At 41.2% G+C, this 23,185-nt stretch overlaps 1 protein-coding gene across 1 annotated transcript in view; it reads left to right on the top strand.

Moving 5' to 3' along the window:
* The window catches only part of LOC120044206 (chondroitin sulfate N-acetylgalactosaminyltransferase 1-like), a 30,307-nt gene extending 22,346 nt beyond the window's left edge, over positions 1-7,961 (top strand). The window contains exon 7 of the mRNA XM_038988805.1: positions 7,666-7,961. Coding sequence (XP_038844733.1) covers positions 7,666-7,961 — 296 coding nt within the window. The remainder of the gene's footprint in view (positions 1-7,665) is intronic.
* Positions 7,962-23,185: the final 15,224 nt, after the last annotated feature.

The following is a 23,185-nucleotide window of genomic DNA, read 5'->3' as shown; positions in this document are numbered from 1 at the left end:
AGGTGTGTGCATTTCCAAATCATGTCCAATCAATTGAATTTACCACAAGTGGACTCCAATCAAGTTGTAAAAACATATCAGGGATGATCAATGGAAAAGAGTCTCATAGCAAAGGGTCTGAATACTTCCGTAAATAAGGTATTTCTGTTTTTGTTTTTTTATAAATTGGCAAATAGTTCTCAACCTGTTTTCACTTTGTCATTATGGGGTATTGTGTGTAGATTGATGAGGAAAATGTTCTATTTAATCCATTTTAGAATAAGGCTGTAACGTAACAAAGTGGGGGAAAAGGGAAGGGTTCTGAATACTTTCCGAATGCACTGTATTTCCATTCATATCCAATCCACCAGCAATATCATTATGGATTCAGGTATATTGGCTCGCAGGACAGGTTTTGCCTCAACACGATTTTCCACCTCAGTTGAGGCCATTAGATGAAATCAGAGGCTATAAACTATGGTGGGAATAAGGACCTTCTCTGTATCAGTGTCTGGCTGTCCCAAATGGCACCATATTCCCTTTATAGTTCACTCTTTTTTACCAGGGCCCATAGGGAGAAGTAATGCACTATATAAGGAATAGTGTGTAATTTGGGACGCAGCTACTGTCCAGAGACGGTCCTTATTCCCAACATAAATCATTGATATTACTGCGGCGGGAGACAGAGGTACAGCATCTGTCTGACCTTAGGCTCTCAGGAGAGAGATACATTATATCACTGTCCACCTCATGATCTAAAACTACCTATAATATATGTACATAAAATAGTCCTTGCAACTCTTTGGCTGAGTGATTTCAGATTAGATGTGAATAGTAATTAATAAATAATTGATCCATGTGTTGAGATTTTCACCCAAAGTAGAGAGAGAAAGAAAGAAAGAAAGAAAGAAAGAAAGAAAGAAAGAAAGAAAGAAAGAAAGAAAGAAAGAAAGAAAGGCAGAGAGTGAGAGGGTGGGGGAAGAAGGGAGGAAAATAAACAATTTGCTTCTCCCAGTGAGATGAAGAGAAGAGACAGAATGAGTTCAAACAGAGAGGATATTTTTAGGCCCCAGCATACAAACAATCGCTGATAATCGTTCTCAAAACATGTCGTTGCACATCTCACATTACAAGAGCATTGCAGATTTTGTGCCGATAAAATCAAACCTATTTCAAAATATCAGGACGTCTGGGACGCTCAAAGACAGGATCAGTAGCCCTCAGATTGCGTTTCAGACCCGCTCACATTAAACGAGCGTTGGTAACAGCAGGACATCCCGAGTAGGCAATGACATGGGAATTTTGTCTCCGATCTCAAAAACTTGTCTGGGACAGCTAAATCAGATCAAAAATAGTGTACGCCAGGCTTTAGTTGTTTATTTTCTGTAAATGTTATTTTTCTGATTACAAAAACTAGATTTGATGTCTTTAGTGTCTGAAACTTTCAAATCAAATCAAATTGTATTTGTCACATGCGCTGAATACAACAGGTGCAGACCCTCATTACTAAAACTGACACGTTTTTATTTTCATCAAAACTATTTTATATCGATGGAGTGCATTTGATTTTACGGTCTGCACATACGCAGTTCGGCGCTATACGACCATTAGACCCGATGACGTGTTTCTGCACATGCACTTAGCTAGCTAACGAGACCATGACATCGCCCCCTAAGTGTGATCAGGGACCCGACGGTTTGTTTCTGCGCATGAGTTTAGCTAGCTAATGTCACTATGACATCGCCTAAAAGTGTGATCGGGGATTTCTATTGGATAAGCAGTTTCTGTTTATGGTTGAGCATTGAGCAGTCTGCAGTCAGAGAAAAAGGAAGAAAAACACACTCCTGCATAAATAAACAAAACATGTTTACCTGTGTCACCTAGGGCATGAGGAGGATGTAGTCCAGATAGTTTGAAAGAACTGACGTCAGCATCTTAATTCCTCTGAAAGTCGTGTTAGGCAGATCTCTATAATTACAAAATGGTCTTGTCTCTGCCCTAACAATGGGAGTCGTTGTCACAAACGTGGAAAGGCAGGCGGGAGGAGGTGAGATCAGATGGGAACATTCTAGCCAATGAGAGGGCAAATACGCATTTGAACAACAGACACAATTCCGAGATAAAATTGTCTTTCTCAAAGTTGTCGAGATGCCACGTGCATCCACTTATATCAGTACATTCGTAACAACCTAAACATTTCCTAACTTCTACTCGATCAAATAAGCCTCAGTTAGCAAATTAGAAATGTAAAAAAAGTTGTTGACCAAATCTGACCCTCTCTAATAGAACTCCATACAAAAAATCCTCACTTGGTCTGCTTATCGCTATTTTCTCGCATGGACAGAGCCTCTCGCTTTACCTCTTCCTCTCTGAGTTAGGGCATGTTCTGAGGTTCTATCCCAATAGCTCATCACTCCTCTGCTGTCATAAATCAAATCAAAGTTTATTTGTCACGTGCGCCGAATATAACAGGTGTAGACCTTACAGTGAAATAGCAACAGACCCCAGACATTATGCGTGTAGAACAGACCCCAGACATTATGCGTGTAGAACAGATCCCAGACATTATGCGTGTAGAACAGATCCCAGACAGTATGCGTGTAGAACAGATCCCAGACAGTATGCGTGTAGAACAGATCCCAGACATTATGCGCGTAGAACAGATCCCAGACATTATGCGTGTAGAACAGATCCCAGACAGTATGCGTGTAGAACAGATCCCAGACATTATGCGTGTAGAACAGATCCCAGACATTATGCGTGTAGAACAGATCCCAGACAGTATGCGTGTAGAACAGATCCCAGACATTATGCGTGTAGAACAGATCCCAGACATTATGCGTGTAGAACAGATCCCAGACATTATGCGTGTAGAACAGATCCCAGACATTATGCGTGTAGAACAGACCCCAGACAGTATGCGTGTAGAACAGACCCCAGACATTATGCGTGTAGAACAGATCCCAGACAGTATGCGTGTAGAACAGATCCCAGACATTATGCGTGTAGAACAGATCCCAGACAGTATGCGTGTAGAACAGATCCCAGACATTATGCGTGTAGAACAGATCCCAGACATTATGCGTGTAGAACAGATCCCAGACATTATGCGTGTAGAACAGATCCCAGACATTATGTGTGTAGAACAGATCCCAGACAGTATGCGTGTAGAACAGATCCCAGACATTATGTGTGTAGAACAGATCCCAGACAGTATGCGTGTAGAACAGATCCCAGACAGTATGCGTGTAGAACAGACCCCAGACATTATGCGTGTAGAACAGATCCCAGACATTATGCGTGTAGAACAGATCCCAGACATTATGCGTGTAGAACAGACCCCAGACAGTATGCGTGTAGAACAGACCCCAGACATTATGCGTGTAGAACAGATCCCAGACATTATGCGTGTAGAACAGATCCCAGACATTATGCGTGTAGAACAGACCCCAGACAGTATGCGTGTAGAACAGACCCCAGACATTATGTGTGTAGAACAGATCCCAGACATTATGTGTGTAAATATCCCAGACATTATGCGTGTAGAACAGATCCCAGACAGTATGCGTGTAGAACAGATCCCAGACAGTATGCGTGTGTAACAGTATAACTTTAAACCGTCCCCTCGCCCCGACACGGCGCGAACGTGGGACCGTCTGCACACATCAACAACGGTCGCCCACGAAGCATCGTTACCCATCGCGCCACAAAGGCTGCGGCCCTTGCAGAGCAAGGTGCAACCCTACTTCTAGGTTTCAGAGCAAGTGACGTAACTGATTGAAATGCTACTAGCGCGTACCCGCTAACTAGCTAGCCATTTCACATCCGTTACACTCACCCCCCTTTCAACCTCCTCCTTTTCCGCAGCAACCAGTGATCCGGGTCAACAGCATCAATGTAACAGTATAACTTTAAACCGTCTCCTCGCCCCGACACGGGCGCGAACCAGGGACCTTCTGCACACATCAACAACGGTCGCCCACGAAGCATCGTTACCCATCGCGCCACAAAGGCCGCGGCCCTTGCAGAGCAAGGTGCAACCCTACTTCTAGGTTTCAGAGCAAGTGACGTAACTGATTGAAATGCTACTAGCGCGTACCCGCTAACTAGCTAGCCATTTCACATCCGTTACACGTGGAGAACAGATCCCAGACATTATGTGTGTAGAACAGATCCCAGACAGTATGCGTGTAGAACAGATCCCAGACATTATGCGTGTAGAACAGACCCCAGACAGTATGCGTGTAGAACAGACCCCAGACATTATGTGTGTAGAACAGATCCCAGACATTATGAGTGTAGAACAGATCCCAGACATTATGTGTGTAGAACAGATCCCAGACATTATGCGTGTAGAACAGAACCCAGACATTATGCGTGTAGAACAGACCCCAGACATTATGCGTGTAGAACAGATCCCAGACATTATGAGTGTAGAACAGATCCCAGACATTATGCGTGTAGAACAGATCCCAGACAGTATGCGTGTAGAACAGATCCCAGACATTATGCGTGTAGAACAGATCCCAGACAGTATGCGTGTAGAACAGATCCCAGACATTATGCGTGTAGAACAGATCCCAGACATTATGCGTGTAGAACAGATCCCAGACAGTATGCGTGTAGAACAGATCCCAGACAGTATGCGTGTAGAACAGATCCCAGACATTATGCGTGTAGAACAGTTCCCAGACATTATGCGTGTAGAACAGTTCCCAGACATTATGCGTGTAGAACAGATCCCAGACATTATGCGTGTAGAACAGATCCCAGACATTATGCGTGTAGAACAGATCCCAGACAGTATGCGTGTAGAACAGATCCCAGACATTATGCGTGTAGAACAGATCCCAGACATTATGAGTGTAGAACAGTTCCCAGACATTATGCGTGTAGAACAGATCCCAGACAGTATGCGTGTAGAACAGATCCCAGACATTATGCGTGTAGAACAGATCCCAGACATTATGCGTGTAGAACAGATCCCAGACAGTATGCGTGTAGAACAGATCCCAGACATTATGCGTGTAGAACAGATCCCAGACATTATGCGTGTAGAACAGATCCCAGACAGTATGCGTGTAGAACAGATCCCAGACATTATGCGTGTAGAACAGATCCCAGACATTATGTGTGTAGAACAGATCCCAGACAGTATGCGTGTAGAACAGATCCCAGACATTATGCGTGTAGAACAGACCCCAGACATTATGCGTGTAGAACAGATCCCAGACAGTATGCGTGTAGAACAGACCCCAGACATTATGCGTGTAGAACAGACCCCAGACATTATGCGTGTAGAACAGACCCCAGACATTATGCGTGTAGAACAGATCCCAGACATTATGCGTGTAGAACAGATCCCAGACAGTATGCGTGTAGAACAGATCCCAGACAGTATGCGTGTAGAACAGACCCCAGACATTATGCGTGTAGAACAGATCCCAGACATTATGCGTGTAGAACAGATCCCAGCAAACCGGATATGTGTTTGCATTAATATATTAATTTCACAAGCTGTCATCATGACAAAAACAGAACCCTGCCATCAGATTTGACCTCTGACCCCTGTTTGACCTGATCAATCAATCAGGGGCATAGTTCAGTGGGCAAATGTTGTGCAATGTTGCAAATAGAAATGTAATGAAAAGAGCCAGCATGATTTAGTTTACTACATTCTGCATTTAAGAGAGGCTTAATTGTTTTTCCACGTAACATATTTCTATATGAACACTCCACAACGTCCTACTGAACGCATCCCTGATCTCCCTCCTCTGTTATATATGTGCAGTGAGTTGATGTTGTCCCTCCTCTGTTATATATGTGCAGTGAGTTGATGAGTTGATGTTGTCCCTCCTCTGTTATATATGTGCAGTGAGTTGATGAGTTGATGTTGTCCCTCCTCTGTTATATATGTGCAGTGAGTTGATGAGTTCATGTTGTCCCTCCTCTGTTATATATGTGCAGTGAGTTGATGAGTTCATGTTGTCCCTCCTCTGTTATATATGTGCAGTGAGTTGATGAGTTCATGTTGTCCCTCCTCTGTTATATATGTGCAGTGAGTTGATGAGTTCATGTTGTCCCTCCTCTGTTATATATGTGCAGTGAGTTGATGTTGTCCCTCCTCTGTTATATATGTGCAGTGAGTTGATGAGTTCATGTTGTCCCTCCTCTGTTATATATGTGCAGTGAGTTGATGAGTTCATGTTGTCCCTCCTCTGTTATATATGTGCAGTGAGTTGATGAGTTCATGTTGTCCCTCCTCTGTTATATATGTGCAGTGAGTTGATGAGTTCATGTTGTCCCTCCTCTGTTATATATGTGCAGTGAGTTGATGAGTTCATGTTGTCCCTCCTCTGTTATATATGTGCAGTGAGTTGATGAGTTCATGTTGTCCCTCCTCTGTTATATATGTGCAGTGAGTTGATGAGTTCATGTTGTCCCTCCTCTGTTATATATGTGCAGTGAGTTGATGAGTTCATGTTGTCCCTCCTCTGTTATATATGTGCAGTGAGTTGATGAGTTCATGTTGTCCCTCCTCTGTTATATATGTGCAGTGAGTTGATGAGTTCATGTTGTCCCTCCTCTGTTATATATGTGCAGTGAGTTGATGAGTTCATGTTGTCCCTCCTCTGTTATATATGTGCAGTGAGTTGATGAGTTCATGTTGTCCCTCCTCTGTTATATATGTGCAGTGAGTTGATGAGTTGATGTTGTCCCTCCTCTGTTATATATGTGCAGTGAGTTGATGAGTTCATGTTGTCCCTCCTCTGTTATATATGTGCAGTGAGTTGATGAGTTCATGTTGTCCCTCCTCTGTTATATATGTGCAGTGAGTTGATGAGTTGATGTTGTCCCTCCTCTGTTATATATGTGCAGTGAGTTGATGAGTTCATGTTGTCCCTCCTCTGTTATATATGTGCAGTGAGTTGATGAGTTCATGTTGTCCCTCCTCTGTTATATATGTGCAGTGAGTTGATGAGTTCATGTTGTCCCTCCTCTGTTATATATGTGCAGTGAGTTGATGAGTTCATGTTGTCCCTCCTCTGTTATATATGTGCAGTGAGTTGATGAGTTCATGTTGTCCCTCCTCTGTTATATATGTGCAGTGAGTTGATGAGTTCATGTTGTCCCTCCTCTGTTATATATGTGCAGTGAGTTGATGAGTTAATGTTGTCCCTCCTCTGTTATATATGTGCAGTGAGTTGATGAGTTCATGTTGTCCCTCCTCTGTTATATATGTGCAGTGAGTTGATGAGTTCATGTTGTCCCTCCTCTGTTATATATGTGCAGTGAGTTGATGAGTTCATGTTGTCCCTCCTCTGTTATATATGTGCAGTGAGTTGATGAGTTCATGTTGTCCCTCCTCTGTTATATATGTGCAGTGAGTTGATGAGTTCATGTTGTCCCTCCTCTGTTATATATGTGCAGTGAGTTGATGAGTTCATGTTGTCCCTCCTCTGTTATATATGTGCAGTGAGTTGATGAGTTCATGTTGTCCCTCCTCTGTTATATATGTGCAGTGAGTTGATGTTGTCCCTCCTCTGTTATATATGTGCAGTGAGTTGATGAGTTCATGTTGTCCCTCCTCTGTTATATATGTGCAGTGAGTTGATGAGTTCATGTTGTCCCTCCTCTGTTATATATGTGCAGTGAGTTGATGAGTTCATGTTGTCCCTCCTCCAGGTGGTTTCGACGTGGACATCAAAGGCTGGGGCGGCGAGGACGTGCACCTTTACAGGAAGTACCTTCACAGCAACCTGCTGGTGGTGCGGTCCCCGTCTAGGGGCCTCTTCCACCTGTGGCACGAGAAGCGCTGCGCGGACGAGCTACCCCCGGAACAGTACAGGATGTGCATGCAGTCCAAGGCCATGAACGAGGCCTCGCACGGCCAGCTGGGCATGCTCTTCTTCCGACACGAGATCGAGGCACACCTACACAAGCAGAAACCCCAGAGGCCAAACCCTGCCAAGAAGACATGATGAAGACATGATGAGGGAGTCACACAGGACTCTAGACTACAGGAGGAGGGCATGACAGTATGGCAGTCAGAGACAGTGAGGGGGAAACAACAACAGAACAGAGATCTATTGTTGTGAACTGATGACAACAATACTGACTCACTACGGAGGAAAAACACTCCATTTTATCCTCCAATGGCAAAACGGACATATAAAACACACGTAAGGCACCTGTCATATCTTGAAGAAGTGAGAGCACTGTAAAACAGTGAGAGTCAAAAGGAGCAGCAGAAAGACTTGACTGCTCCGCTTTATTTTGTTTAAAATCATGTGCCTTGTGTTGACTGACTGACAGCTGGTTTTGAGAATTATGATGTGGCATCTGCTGGTATTTCTTGAAGGCTAGATAAAGACTAGAACTATATTTTCCTGTAGCCTATTAGAGACACCTTGTGGACTGGAAGAGAACAGCATGACTGTGAATGGAATGAGGATACTCTAAATCTTAAGTCATGTCAGCTGGTTTACGTGACTCTCCTCAGAACTGATGATCAATCAATACATTAAAACAGGCATTACTGAGGGTTGTGTAGAGAGACAATGACAACAATGGAGGGACATGGAAGCTTTTAGATATTCATTATTTCTCAAGCTCCACAGAATCATTATACAGATGTAGTAACCTAATTTGATCACTCCTTTGTTGCTGATCATTTTCCTGCACTGCAGCAAATGCATATGAGCTTTGTGAGTTACATAAATTCACAGAAAACCCCAACTCTAGCCCTGTTTACACCTGGTGCTAACATGGGTCCTTTGTGCACAATCAGAATGTGGACAAAATCAGGACAAATTATGCAAGTTAGAACCAGGTATAAACGAGGTTAATACACGGTTATATTAACAGTATTGCACTTTTCATGTAGCCTACTTTGGCCAGTTGATAGCCAAACCACCGATCAAGCAACATTATGGACTGAACGTTGCTGCAGGATTATTTTGCTGTGACAAAACAGGTCAAATTAAGATCCTACATCTATAGTGTACTGCTTTTTCATTTAACTAATCCTACAAGTGCTTTTATGTGCTTTTTTTTCATCAAGAAACAAAACAGTGTAGTTTGAAGGGTGTCGTTTGAAGGGTCAAAATAAATATCTAGAATTTTTTGGGGCGGTATTATTATGGTGTGCTGTTTGAGCAGGAAGCTATGAGGGATAGGGAACATGTTATGGTCCTGAGAGAAAATATGGATACAGTGTCCAACATATTTCTCAATGTTGTGACATTAAGAGATAAAACAAAGACTATCTACAATAGTCAAATTATTTTGTGTATGGTCTAACTGTGCAAATAATATATTATAATAGATAGAATACACTTCGATTCCATAATTAAGTTATAAACACAGTGTTAAAATGGTAGAATGGTCTTCACCCTTTATCAGAACTTTTATTGTTAGAAAAAATGAAAAGCCTTGCTCCAAAAATTCTTATATATTATTTAACAATGTTGTTATCTGTATTGATAATATGCCTACTCTTCCTTAGACGCTTAAATGACGATGGCTTGACACAAGTTTAGAGGTAGTAGAATGCTTCCATGTCTATAGAGCAGTATAAGCTAGGTATGGGCCAGTATAGGCAGTCCATCCACAGAGCAATATAGGCCAGGGGATGGGAAGGTTAAGAAAAGGCCAGTATGAAAGTGTAAATTAATTAGAAATGTAAAGTTAGTGGCGAGCTGCCTCTGATATTTGAAAGTGACACATGGTTTTTATGTTATCCAGATGGATTTCTACTGAGAGTTTTTCTTAGAGATGTAGCCTATCGATGGCTAAGCGCAGTATTATAGATGAACACATTTTCACAGGCTTGACATTCACAGCGAGTGACAATGACTTTATGCCATTTCACTTATTTGTCTTAAATGTCAGCTCTCAACATTTTGTGTTAATTGTATATTAAGGTGTTTGATTACATTCCTCATGAGTATTTCAATCCCATGACAGTAGTGGACTGTTTCACATGGAATCATTTATATTAACCTACATTTGTGTTGGATCACCAAAACCTGTAAACAGAGTAAAGAAGACACACTTTTTAATGAATGTTTATTTTTTAAATTTGTTTTATTGTTTCATGAAAGGATACTTCTTTCTGTTAATAATAAATATAACTTTCCTGATGATGTTCTTGATTGATTCTCAATGCATACCTTTTTTTCCTTCAAATTATTCTGTTTAAAGTTTTGTCTTCAGTTGAAATGCACTTTTATTTATTTTGAGACCATTGTAATAGTTTAAAATGAAGAAAATAAGTTATTTTCTGGTCTGATGCTTCTTCCCAGATGTTATTTGACTCTTGCAAAAAACTGCAGTAGTCTGGAATCTACTTTATTCTACTCTGTCACGTTCTGACCATAGTTCCTTTTTTATGTCTTTATTTTGGTTTGGTCAGGGCGTGAGTTGGGGTGGACATTCTATGTTGTTTTTCTATGTTTTCCATTTCTGTGTTTGGCCTGGTATGGTTCTCAATCAGAGGCAGCTGTCGATCGTTGTCTCTGATTGAGAATCATACTTAGGTAGCCTGTTTTCCCCATTTTGGTTGTGGGTGATTGTTTTCTGTTTTGTGCGTATTCATTACAGAACTGTTTCGTTTTTGTTCTCGCTCTTTATTATTTTTGTCATTTCAGTGTTCAGTTTATTTTGTTTATTAAAATGAACACTTACCACGCTGCACCTTGGTCCTCTTCTCCTTCACCAGACGAAAGCCGTTACATGCTCTAGACTGTACTCTAAGAAAAAATGGCTATTTGGGGTTCTACGTACATAGAACCTTTTGGAACTTCTTAGGGCTAGGCGTCCCGCCAGCGGGACACCTGTCGACAACTTCCGGTGAAATTAGAGGGCACGCAATTAAAATAAATAATCATAAACATTATGGATATTAAACATCTAGGTACATACAAGTATCTTATATCGGTTCAAAGCTTAAATTCTTGTTAATCTAACTGCATTGTCCGATTTACAATAGGCTTTACAGAGAAAGCATGCCATGCAATTGTTTGAGGATGGCGCCCCACATCAAAATATTTTTCAACCAGCACAGGCTTCATAAAATCACAAATAGTGATTAAATATTCACTTACATTTTGAAAATCTTCCTCCTATTTGCAATCCAAAGGGTCCCAGCTACAACATGCATGGTTGTTTTGTTAGATAAAATCCTTCTTTATATCCCAAAAAGTCAGTTTAGTAGGCGCCATCGATTTGAGTAATCTACTCGTTCAACATGCAGAGAAAGGAATCCAAAAAGCTACCACTAAACTTTATTAAAACAAGTACAAATATGATTCTATGTAATCCTCAGGTACCCTAAATGTAATTAAAACGTATTTGGGACAGGGGGGCAGTATTGAGAAGCTTGGATAAAAATGTGTCCAGAGTAAACTGCCTGCTACTCTGTCCTAAAAGCTAGAATATGCATATAATTAGTAGATTTGGATACTCTGAAGTTTCTAAAACTGTTTGAATGATATCTGTGAGTATAACAGAACTCATATGGCAGGCAAAAACCTGAGAAAAAATCCAACCAGGAAGTGGGAAATCTGAGGTTTGTAGGTTTACCTATCCAATATACAGTGGGATATTGGTCATTTTGAACTTCCTAAGGCTTCCACTAGATGTCAACAGTATTTCGAACCTTGTTTGATGCTTCTACTGTGAAGAATGAGGGAAGGAGAGCTCTTTGAGTCAGGTGTCTGGCACGAGCTGAACATGCGCGGTCACGTGAGAGTGACCTGCTTTTCATCGCATTTCTGAAGACAAAGGAATTCTCCGGTTGAAACATTATTGAAGATTTATGTTCAAAACATCCTAAAGATTGATTCTATACATCGTTTGACAAGATTCACAACAAGTGTAACTTTAACTTGGTGTATTGCATGTGTGATTTCATGAAAGTTTAATTTTTATAGTAGTTTATTTGAATTTGGCGCTCTGCATTTTCACTGGATGTTGGCCATGCGGGACGCTAGCGTCCCACATATCCCAGAGAGGTTTTAAACTATAATATTTTACACGGAAAGAAGTATGTTCAATATGAAAGTAAAATTAGCAGGAGCGTGTCCTCTTCGTCACGCACGCACTGACTGATTTCCAACTCTGACTCCCAGTACCAAAACTCAGAATTCTTCCTTGTTTGGGAAGAAACAAGCCTGAAACCTTTAACAAAGACTGTTGACATCTAGTGGAAGCCATAGGAATTTCAATCTGGGAGCTGGAATTGCATATGCCCCATAGCCTTCCATTGTAAGAGCATGGGCTCTCAAAAAAAACAACATTCTGGTTGGTTTTTCTTTGGATTTTCTCCTACCATATCAATTGTGATATAGTCTCATACATTATTTTAACATTTCTACAAACTTCAAAGTGTTTTCTATCCAATGGTACCAATTATATGCATATCCTGGCTTCTGTGCCTGAGTAACAGGCAGTTTACTTTGGGCACGTCAGTCAGACAGGAAGTGGAGAAAAATAGACCCTAAAGCTGCAATAAGTAACTTTTTGGGCGATCCTACCAAATTCACATAGAAATATGAGTTATTATTACAAATTCCCTGCCGGGGACTGTTACTGCACCTCACAACCCAAAGCTGCACACTCCACTCCCTCACAACCTGAGCCTGAGAGTTTAGGGAGTACCATAAACCTGCCTCTTAAACTTTCTCTGACCTGTGTGACCTGTGCCCTGATAGGTTTCTAGGGAGATTACTAGGGGGCCAGACATCTGCCCATCCTCTTGACTCTGCAGGTCACACAATACTTGCAGTCTCCCTCAAGTAGTGGCAGTGAGCAACATCTCTGTCTCTGCCCGCACCAACAACTGGACTCAATCATATCTCTGGATTTGTAGGATGGTCTGCGTGCCCAAAGTCAGTTGTGTAAAATGTGTACGGTATATTGTTCTTCAGATTTAGTTACTTCTATTGTCGATTGTATGTTGCCCCTGAGTTTACTGTGTTGTGTAATGCTCTGCAGGTGGCATATGCAATCTATACAGTCCTTTGACGTTTATTACTGCTATATTCTGTATCTGTTCATTTGTGCCCTGGTGTATTCATTCAGTATGTGTGTATTCATTACCTCCGTTTCTGTCCATTACAGAACCACTACCATTCCACGACCTCTCTCTCTTTTCATCCCCATGTTCATCTTCCTCAGTGTGTTTAAATAAAGTTCCTGTTTGTGTTAACTCTGGGCTGCTTTATCCCCCTCTAACCGGGGGCCGTGTCAGTGGGTCACAAACCAGTACAATATGTAGAGAGATGTTATTTTGTCACATAAACTGAAATTAAGCAAACTATTAGAATTTTAGCAACCAGGAAATGCCAAAGCGATTTGTGCATCTTTAATGAAACGTTTATTTTAAAAGGTTTTATTCCCAGTGAAGGCATTGATGGTTCTAGCCCTATCCCAGATTGTAGTGGGGGATTTTAGAAATCAACAGCTAACAAAAGCTAACCCAGTCATGTCAATCTCTGAAATGGCAGTTAATATTCCCTTTTAATTTGTTTTAGCTCTTTTCAATTGACATTTATATCCATATTAATGATGCTGCTGCATGATTTCGCCTGGTCAGAAAAATGGCTAGCTGATGTCCGACACGTTAGCTCTCGATGTCAAGTGGTAGATCGAATTCATATTTTGCGACATTGTTGCCGAGGTCTGAGTGGCAAATAGCAAGGTTCATACAAACATATACTGTTGCAAACTAAATGCTAGCTAGAAGCAGGAGAAAATAATGTGTTTATTGTAAGCATACAAGATTTAAAAAATATCTATATATTGAGCCCCACAATGGACACGTCATAATACCAATAAAACCTACCGGTCAAACATTGATTTGGTTCCATAGCCTAGTGATTAGAGCGTTGTACTAGTAACCGAAATGTTGCAAGATCGAATCCCCGAGCTGACAAGGTAAAAATCTGTCATTCTGCCCCTGAACAAGGCAGTTAACCCACTGTTCCTAGGCCGTCATTGAAATAAGAATTTTTCTTAACTGACTTGCGTAGTTAAATAAAGGTAAAATAAATAAGTACAAAAAAATGTGCCATGAGTACTAGGCTAGTTTCTTGCAAAGAAGCTTTATAGCTAGCTAGCTACCTAGATGATATTAGCAACATACCCTTATTTTACCAGATCCTCTTCTCATTCAGCCGGTGGAGGTCTTTATTTAATCCCTTATAATTTCTGCAAATGATATGAACAAGGTGAAATCTGTTTCAATTCATGGTGTCAGAATGCACTGCTGTATTAAAGCAATTCAGAACTAACTTGTTGAAATGTTCTGTTGCAGATTCAAAGCCATATTAACTCATTGCAGAATGTATCCATAATCATGAATGAATATGTATTCGACAAGAATGCACCTAGTCATCCATCAATCACATAAAACACCTGAACTCCCAACAATTACATTGTTTTAAAGAAATCAAAATAGTAAACAATACATACATATGCCTTTTATAAATAATGTATAAACATCTCAATTTAAGTCAATAAAATATGTATTAATCAATGCTACAAACCTGGGACAGAGAAAAGCACCATATTAACTATTATTGCTATCAGAGAGAGCACAGATTCTTCTACTTTTCCATTATAGGAATTAGACCAGCACAAATAACACAACATGTAAAACAGCATATTGTGATTTTGGTGGGTAAGTTAAAAATGGAAAAACTGGATGCGTAAGGTAGGTGTTATATAAAAGTACTATGTCAACTGAAGCAGAATGAGAAACACACTTAACAGACTCAAAACAAGGAAGCCATATCTAAACACAGCTATATCAACACCCTTCTTGTCGATTTAACAGGTCCATGTTTCTGCTGTCATTTGTGAGCAGCACATTTACCACTACATTCAGTCTGAATCCCAGAATAAGCAGGAGGACAGCATTACATAGGTGAAAAAAAGGTAGCAAAAACAGTACACCACAACACTTTTAAACGTGTTACTGAGTCTAGATGTTATCAAATCAGGAGAAAAACAATGAAGGAATTAGAATAAAGAAAATGGGTGAAGGTAGGGTGGGTTTATAGAGACAGAGAGACAGAGCGTTCCAAAGTGCCCGAAAGTTAAGGGACCATGGGGCATAAAACAGTGGCGGTCAGTGCCATTTATGATGAGGGAGATTTCTATTACAGCATGTTGGATGACTGTCATTCATACTCCATTCACCCAGTTCAATGTAACAGCGATAGGTTTAGGCTACTACATGATACTCACATTTTCCCTATACCCATCATGAGTTTGCTACAACCTAGACTATGAATGAAAGTTTACAACGTAAGTGCACACAGGTCCAGAGATAAATTAGAAGACAGCTAGCTGTCCTCCTGCTACACCATGGTGCTACCCTACAGAGTACTGTTGAGGCTACGGTAGACCTTCATTGCAAAACAGTGTGTTTTAATGAATTATTTGGTGACGTGAATATATTTAGTATAGTTTTATCTAAAAATGCTAACTTTTTCAATGTTTTACAAATGTTATTTTTATGAAATTCACTGAGGAGGATGGTCCTCCCCTTCCTCCTCTGAGGAGCCTCCACTGGCATAAAGGCATTGTGTGGAATAAGGGGTAGCTAGAGAGATGGTTGGCCATGGAATAAACATAAAATGGGGTGCTGGTGTGCTTCTGCAACCATTTTAGGTCATTGTCACAAATATCCATCCATGTCCAGTCATACTTGGGGTCTCAGCGTGTCCTTCGACGTCATTCAGTCTCAGTTGCAGCATTCAAATCATGGACCTCGTGTGTCTGAATCACAACATTAAAAACAAAGAGTGATAACAGCATTTCCACAAATTGACCCATAGACAATACAACTTAACATTGAGGACAGCATTTTGTTGACAACGTGGTGGTTTACATTATGTCTACCGTGTGTGAATGATGGAAGAATCTTAACCCAGCTGTAGGTCTATTTGAGTGTGTGTGTGGTCACTTAGGCCTGCACATCAACCGGTACTGGAACCATTGGAGACTTGGGATGCTTGCTCAGAGTGCTGCTTGAATGTCTTCAGGTCTGCATCTATAAAGGTCAAGGACAAAATGGAGGAAGTTAATCTATGGCTTAGATTGAATTCAGAGTTGACATAAATGATAAATTAGGCAATAAGATGCAACAAACTACTACACATATGAAAGACTGTAGCACACAGGCCAGTACAATAGCCTACACATGGAGATGAACCTAAAGGCACATACAGTACCAACCAATACTATTCACCCGACAGACAGGGTAGGTGTGAACCAGTGCTGCCTTGGCTGCAGTCTTCTTTTTCTCAGCTGCTTCCTTCTTAGCAGCTGCCATGGCATCAGTCAACAAGTTCAACTTCAACTTGAGAGTGGAGCATTTAAAATAAAAAAAATTCACCTTTATTTAACCAGGTAGGCTAGTTGAGAACAATTTCTCATTTACAACTGCGACCTGGCAGAGATAAAGCAAAGCAGTGCGACACAAACAACAACACAGAGTTACACATGGAATAAACAAGCGTACAGTCAATAACACAATAGAAAAAACAAAGAAAGTCTATATACAGTGTGTGCAAATGGCGTGAGGAGGTATGGCAATAAATAGGCCATAGTAGCAAGTAATTACAATTTAGCAAATGAACACTGGAGTGATAGATGTGCAGATGATGATGTGCAAGTAGAAATACTGGTGTGCAAAAGAGCAGAAAAGTAAATAAAAACAATATGGGGATGAGGTAGGTCGATTGGACGGGCTATTTACAGATGGGCTATGTACAGCTGCAGTGATCGGTTAGCTGCTGATGTTTAAAATAAGTGAGGGAAATATACTGTAAGTCTCCAGCTTCAGAGATTTTTGCAGTTCGTTCCAGTCATTGGCAGCAGAGAACTGGAAGGAAAGGCTGCCAAAGGAGCTGTTGGCTTTGGGGATGACCAGTGAGATATACCTGCTGGAGCGCGTGCTACAGGTGGGTGTTGTTATCGTGACCAGTGAGCTGAGGTAAGGCAGAGCTTTACCTAGCAAAGACTTATAGATGACCTGGAGCCAGTGGGTCTGGTGACGAATATGTAGCGAGGGTCAGCCGATTAGAGCATACAGGTCGCAGTGGTGGGTGGTATATGGGGCTTTGGTGACAAAACGAATGGCACTGTGTGTAAGGGGTGCGTGTTGGTGGCAGGGAAGTCAGGCGCAGGAGAACGAACTTGGTATAAACAGAGTTTTTAATGAATGCTGACAAAACTCCAAAACAACCTAAATTTACAAAATAACAAAGTGGGTACAAAACCCGTCGCACACCAACACATACTAGCACAATCACATACAGTAAAACAATCTCTGACAAGGACATGAGGGGAAACAGAGGGTTAAATACACAACATGTAATTGATGGGATTGGAACCAGATGTGAAGGAAGACAAGACAAAACCAATGGAAAATGAAAAATGGATCAGTGATGGCTAGAAGGTCGGTGATGTCGACCGCCGAACACCGCCCAAACAAGGAGAGGGACCGACTTCGGCGGAAGCCGTGACACTGTGATAGACTGCATCCAGTTTGCTGGGTAGAGTGTTGGAGGCTATTTTGTAAATGACATCGCCAAAGTCGAGGATCGGTAGGATAGTCAGTTTTACTAGGGTATGTTTGGCGACATGAGTGAAGGAGGATTTGTTGCGGAATAGAAAGCCGATTCTATATTTAATTTTGGATTGGAGATGTTTAATATGAGTGGAAGGAGAGTCTACAGTCTAGCCAGACACCTAGGTATTTGTAGTTGTCCACATATTCTAAGTGAGAACCTTCCAGAGTAGTGATGCTAGTCGGGCGGGCGGGTGCGGGCAGCGAACGGTTAAAAAGCATGCATTTAGTTTTACTAGCGTTTAAGAGCAGTTGGAGGCCACGGAAGGAGTGTTGTATGGCATTGAAGCTCATTTGGAGGTTTGTTAACACAGTGTCCAAAGAAGGGCCAGATGTATACAGAATGGTGTCGTCTGCGTAGAAGTGGATCAGGGAATCACCCGCAGCAAGAGCGACATCTTTGATATATACAGAGAAAAGAGTCGGCCCGAGAATTGAACCCTGTGGTACTCCCATAGAGACTGCCAGAGGTCCGGACAACAGGCCCTCCGATTTGACACACTGAACTCTGTCTGAGAAGTAGTTGGTGAATCAGGTGAGGCATGCGTTATATATCAATACCCCCGCCTCCAATTGTACTCATAGTACATAATTATGACTTAAATAGAGGGACAGGTCCAGATCTGAATGGCAGGAGTGTGTATAAGAGTTTGTTCCAGCCCAGCCCACAACTGATTACAAATCATAGTCTATCGCCGTGACTCGGGGTGTTGATTATTTAAGTCAGGTGTTAGAACTGACTCACACTCTACCTGCAATGACTGAAACAGACCAAAGCAGGAGAATAGTGTTCCAGGATGAAACAGCTGACCTAGTTGAGAGGTGATAAGACTCAGGCACACCCATTGGTTCTGGAATAGAGAAGGTGCAAATAAAGTTTGCAATTTGGCATCAATAACATGACAGTAATTCTACTTCAATAACAAATGTGTGAATAACAATTAATTTAAAACCCACCATAGCAGGTATGACTAAATAAGGTTACATAACCTTGCCTACTAGCTATACTAATGATATGTTGTCCAGAGGGTAACAGCAAACATATCAATGTTTTCCCGCAGTAAAGTAAGCACACTGTTGACTCAAGAGAGGATGCTAATCAGTCCATCTCTGAAACCTATCAAAAAGGCGAATATATTGATAAAAGCCACCTTGTCTGAGAGAGATTTACATGTTTATCAAAACGTTAAGCCTGCGTAGGCCTACACGAAACATACGTTTTTCTAAAATTCACAAAGGATTAAATTAATAGTGGAAAAACGATTGGAACCACGTCTATGTTTGACCTCTAGGTTCCATCAGTATAATAAGGAAGTCCAGAGAGGACATATGAATAAAATAAAAAATGTCCTTGTTATGTCAAGATCACACTATTTATTTATCTCATGATCACTACATAACAAAAGTTATTTTGTCAAGATCACGAGATTATCAAAAGTAACACGCATCATCCATTCATTTGTTCAGATGCACGACTGTGGCAGTGAGTAGGTCCGGAGACATGTTGGACAAAACCCATTGAGTCGATGATGTCTCTGAAAGCCATTTGGAGTGGGTCTGTGGAGTTTTCCATGTGAATATTAAAGTCACCAAAAATTTGGATATTATCTGCCATGACTACAACGTCCGATAGGAATTCAGGGAACTCAGTGAGGAACGCTGTATATGGCCCAGGAGGCCTGTAAACAGTAGCTATAGGTAGGCTGCATAGATTTCATGACTAGAAGCTCAAAAGACGAAAACGTCTGATGTTTTTTGTAAATTGAAATTTGCTATCGTAAATGTTAGCAACACTTTCGCCTTTGCGGGATGCGCGGGGGATATGGTCACTAGCGTAACCAGGAGGTGAGGCCTCATTTAACACAGTAAATTCATCAGGCTTAATCCATGTTTCAGTCAGGCCAATCACATCAAGATTATGATCAGTGATTCGTTTATTGACTGTAACTCCCTTGGAAGTGAGGGATCTAACATTAAGTAGCCCTATTTTGAGATGTGAGATATCACAATCTCTTTCAATAATGGCAATAGTGAGATTGCTAAAGCGAACACCGCCATGTTTAGTTTTGCCCAACCTAGATCAGGCACAGACACGGTCTCAATGGAGATAGCTGAGCTGACTACACTAACTCCACTAAGCTGGCAGGCAGGCTGACTAACAGCCTGCTGCCTGGCCTGCACCCTATCTCATTGTGGAGCTAGGGGAGTTAGAGCCCTGTCTATGTTCCTAGATAAGATGAGAGCACCTCTCCAGCTAGGATGGAGTCTGTCACTCCTCAACAGGCAGGCTTGATCCTGTTTGTGGATGAGTCGCAGAAAGAGGGCCAATTATCTACAAATTCTATCTTTTGGGAGGGGCAGAAAACAGATTGAGTTGTGAGACTCTGCTGTAGAGCTCATCACTCCCCCTAACTGGGAGGGGCCAGAGACAATTACTCAATGCCGACACATCTTTCTAGCTGATTTACACGCTGAAGTCATGTTGCTCTTGGTGACCTCTGACTGTTTCATCCTAACATCGTTGGTGCCGACGTGGATAACAATATCCCTATACTCACCAGTTTTAGCTTTAGCCAGCACAATCTTCAGATTAGCCTTAACGTCGGTAGCCCTGCCCCCTGGTAAACAGTGTATGCTAGATGGATGATTCGTTTTAAGTCTAATACTGCGGGTAATGGAATCGCCAATGACTAGGGTTTTCAATGACTAGGGTTTTCAATTTGTCAGAGCTAATGGTGGGAGGCTTCGGCGTCTCAGACCCCGTAACGGGAGGAGTAGAGACCAGAGAAGGCTCGGCCTCTGACCGACCCGTTGCTTAATGGGGAAAACCGGTTGAAAGTTTCTGTCGGCTGAATGAGCAACACCGGGTGAGCATTTCTACAGCATTTCCTTCCAGAAGCCATGAGAAAATTGTCCGGCTGCGGGGACTGTGCGAGTGAATTTAAACTACTATCTGTATTTACTGGTGGCACAGACGCTGTTTCATCCTTTCCTACACTTAAATTACCCTTGCCTAACGATTGCGCTGAAGCTGGGCTTGCAGCACAGCTATCCTCGCCATAAGGTGATCGTTCTCCTGTATATTGTGAGTACAGCGACTGCAATTAGAAGGCATCATATTAATGTTACTACTTCGCTTCGGCTGGTGGAGGTCCTGACGAACCGCGTCCGGGGTGAAAAAGTAGAATGAAAAAAGTCGAGCGAGGGAAAAACTAAAAAATATAAACGGTAATTAAAAAGTAAAAACCGTAAAGTTGGCAGGTAGCAAGAACGGTTAGCAACAAACCGCACAGCAGCACGTAAACAAGTCTACAAGTTGTGATCAACTTTCAAAGCAGAATTACTTTCCCATTGTTCCTCAACAGTAGTGTATGATATACAATTGTGTAGCCCTGAGTCTCTAAGTTATCCATTGTAAAAACATTTTTTTTTTTAAATGTTGCTACATAAGACTGAATTGAGGTGGTCAAACAAATATTATAGGTGTATGCCTCCACCTACTGTATTGCCTGTGTATCTGCCTACTATTCTGCAGTATGAATTCATTACACTTTGTGAAAGAATTGCCCCACAATACCAACTAACCCTGAACCCATTAAAACCTCACCACTATTCCACTACTTTGGTCCTATCTGAATTTACTTCAGGCCAGCAGCCTGGGAGGACGGGACACCATCGTTCAAAATGTCTTGTAACTTTTCTGCTCTGACGAAGGCCGTGCGGACGATACGTAAACTTATTAAAGAGCAGTGTTACTATCAAGAGCAGTGTGCGGGTTTCTTCTTTTTTCTCATTTTATTCAACTGTTACCATGCACCTGCAAAAAAAGATAGCTCAGATGTGCGAGTGCCTTATGAATTTTGAACTATTCCGCAATAAAATATTGTCCGCCATCTTCTCCTTCATCAGATCTTCCAGAAGGCTTGTGCATTCCCCCATTCCATATTTACTAATGTTCCACTTTTCTCCTTTTTTTCCTGTCTGCCATTTTACCCGCCTCAGGTCACACTGGCAGCCATTGGGACTCCGTACACTCAGTGGTATTTTTCAGTGATGTCCAGTTGATGGAAGTCTCATCATTACAGTTTTCAGTGGTACACCTAGATGGCAGCATTGTATCGCTGTTGAGGAACCGAAGTGCCAAAATGAATGTTGTGGACATGAGGCTATCACTTTGGACATTATTTGCCTATAAGCCATTTGCAACCGGAGACTGACCTTTAGTGCATCCTGTTACATCCGAGCACACAACATCATGCATTATTAGAGGATGGAGATGTGGTCAGGTTTTGTGCTGCTACCATGTTGTGCTGCTGCCATGTTGTGTTGCTACCATGTTGTTGTCATGTTGTGTTGCTACCATGCTGTGTTGTCATGTGTTGCTGACATACTATGTTGTCATCTTAGGTCTCTCTTTATGTAGTGTTGTCTCTCTTGTCGTGATGTGTGTTTTGTCCTATATTTTTATTTAATTTTGTATTTTTAATCCCAGCCCCCATCCCCGCAGGAGGCCTTTTGCCTTTTGGTAGGCCGTCATTGTAAATTCGATATTTTTCTTAACTAATTTGCCTAGTTAAATGAAGGTTAAATAAACAAAACAAAAAAATACAAAAAATATTGTAATAAAATATAATCCTGAGAAAGGTAATGTGTACCATACGCCTACAGGTTGAATAAGAACCAAACCGTGAAAGCTGATACCACTCATGCGTTTCATTCTCGCCGGTGTTCACGTGCTATCGGAGTTATCTATACTCCACGTCGGAATTGCAAGTGATAATTTTTTTTTGCCAAGTTGTGAATTTTTACCACTTACCTTTCACCTTTTCAACCAAAAGTTGACAGATCAGTTTTTGACAACTTCCTTATTAATAGGTAGCCTATAGATCATGTAGGCCTAGCTAGTTTGACCATATTAATAGGTAGCCTATAGATCATGTAGGCCTAGCTAGTTTGACCATATTAATAGGTAGTCTATAGATCATGTAGGCCTAGCTAGTTTGACCATATTAATAGGTAGCCTATAGATCATGTAGGCCTAGCTAGTTTGACCATATTAATAGGTAGTCTATAGATAATGTAGGCCTAGCTAGTTTGACCATATTGCCAATGTTAAGCAAACTAGCTAACTTCATTATTAACAACATTAATAACAAGCACTTGAACACAAACATGTCGGATTTCAGACTTCCCACCTCCCAGTTTCCCATTTCACACATGAAGAAAACAATATGGTTCCTAAACTTCAATAAAATGTTCTGGATAAATGATATAGGCTTTATAAGATATAGTTTACAATATTTATGAGAAGTCTTGGGAATGTTTATTGATAAAACCAATATAGCTTTTTGTTACAGGTTTACAAATTATGCTTTGCATTTAGCCTATCAAGCAGGCTGCATAAGATATTTTCTTCCTATGTGATCTTTTGCTCAATTAGTTATTAAAGGACCATAATAATGTTGCTACTTTAATTGAATAAATTAACACCGCAATGGCAGTAGGCCTAGAGTAGGCGGGGCGAAAGGTTATCCGTGCTGTCATATTCTATTGTGCTTTTGT

This window comes from Salvelinus namaycush, chromosome 3, assembly GCF_016432855.1.
Source record: "Salvelinus namaycush isolate Seneca chromosome 3, SaNama_1.0, whole genome shotgun sequence".
NCBI classification, from domain to species: domain Eukaryota; kingdom Metazoa; phylum Chordata; class Actinopteri; order Salmoniformes; family Salmonidae; genus Salvelinus; species Salvelinus namaycush.
The sequence above is the reverse complement of the archived record's forward strand: the minus strand, read 5'-3'. Positions and strand labels throughout refer to the sequence as shown.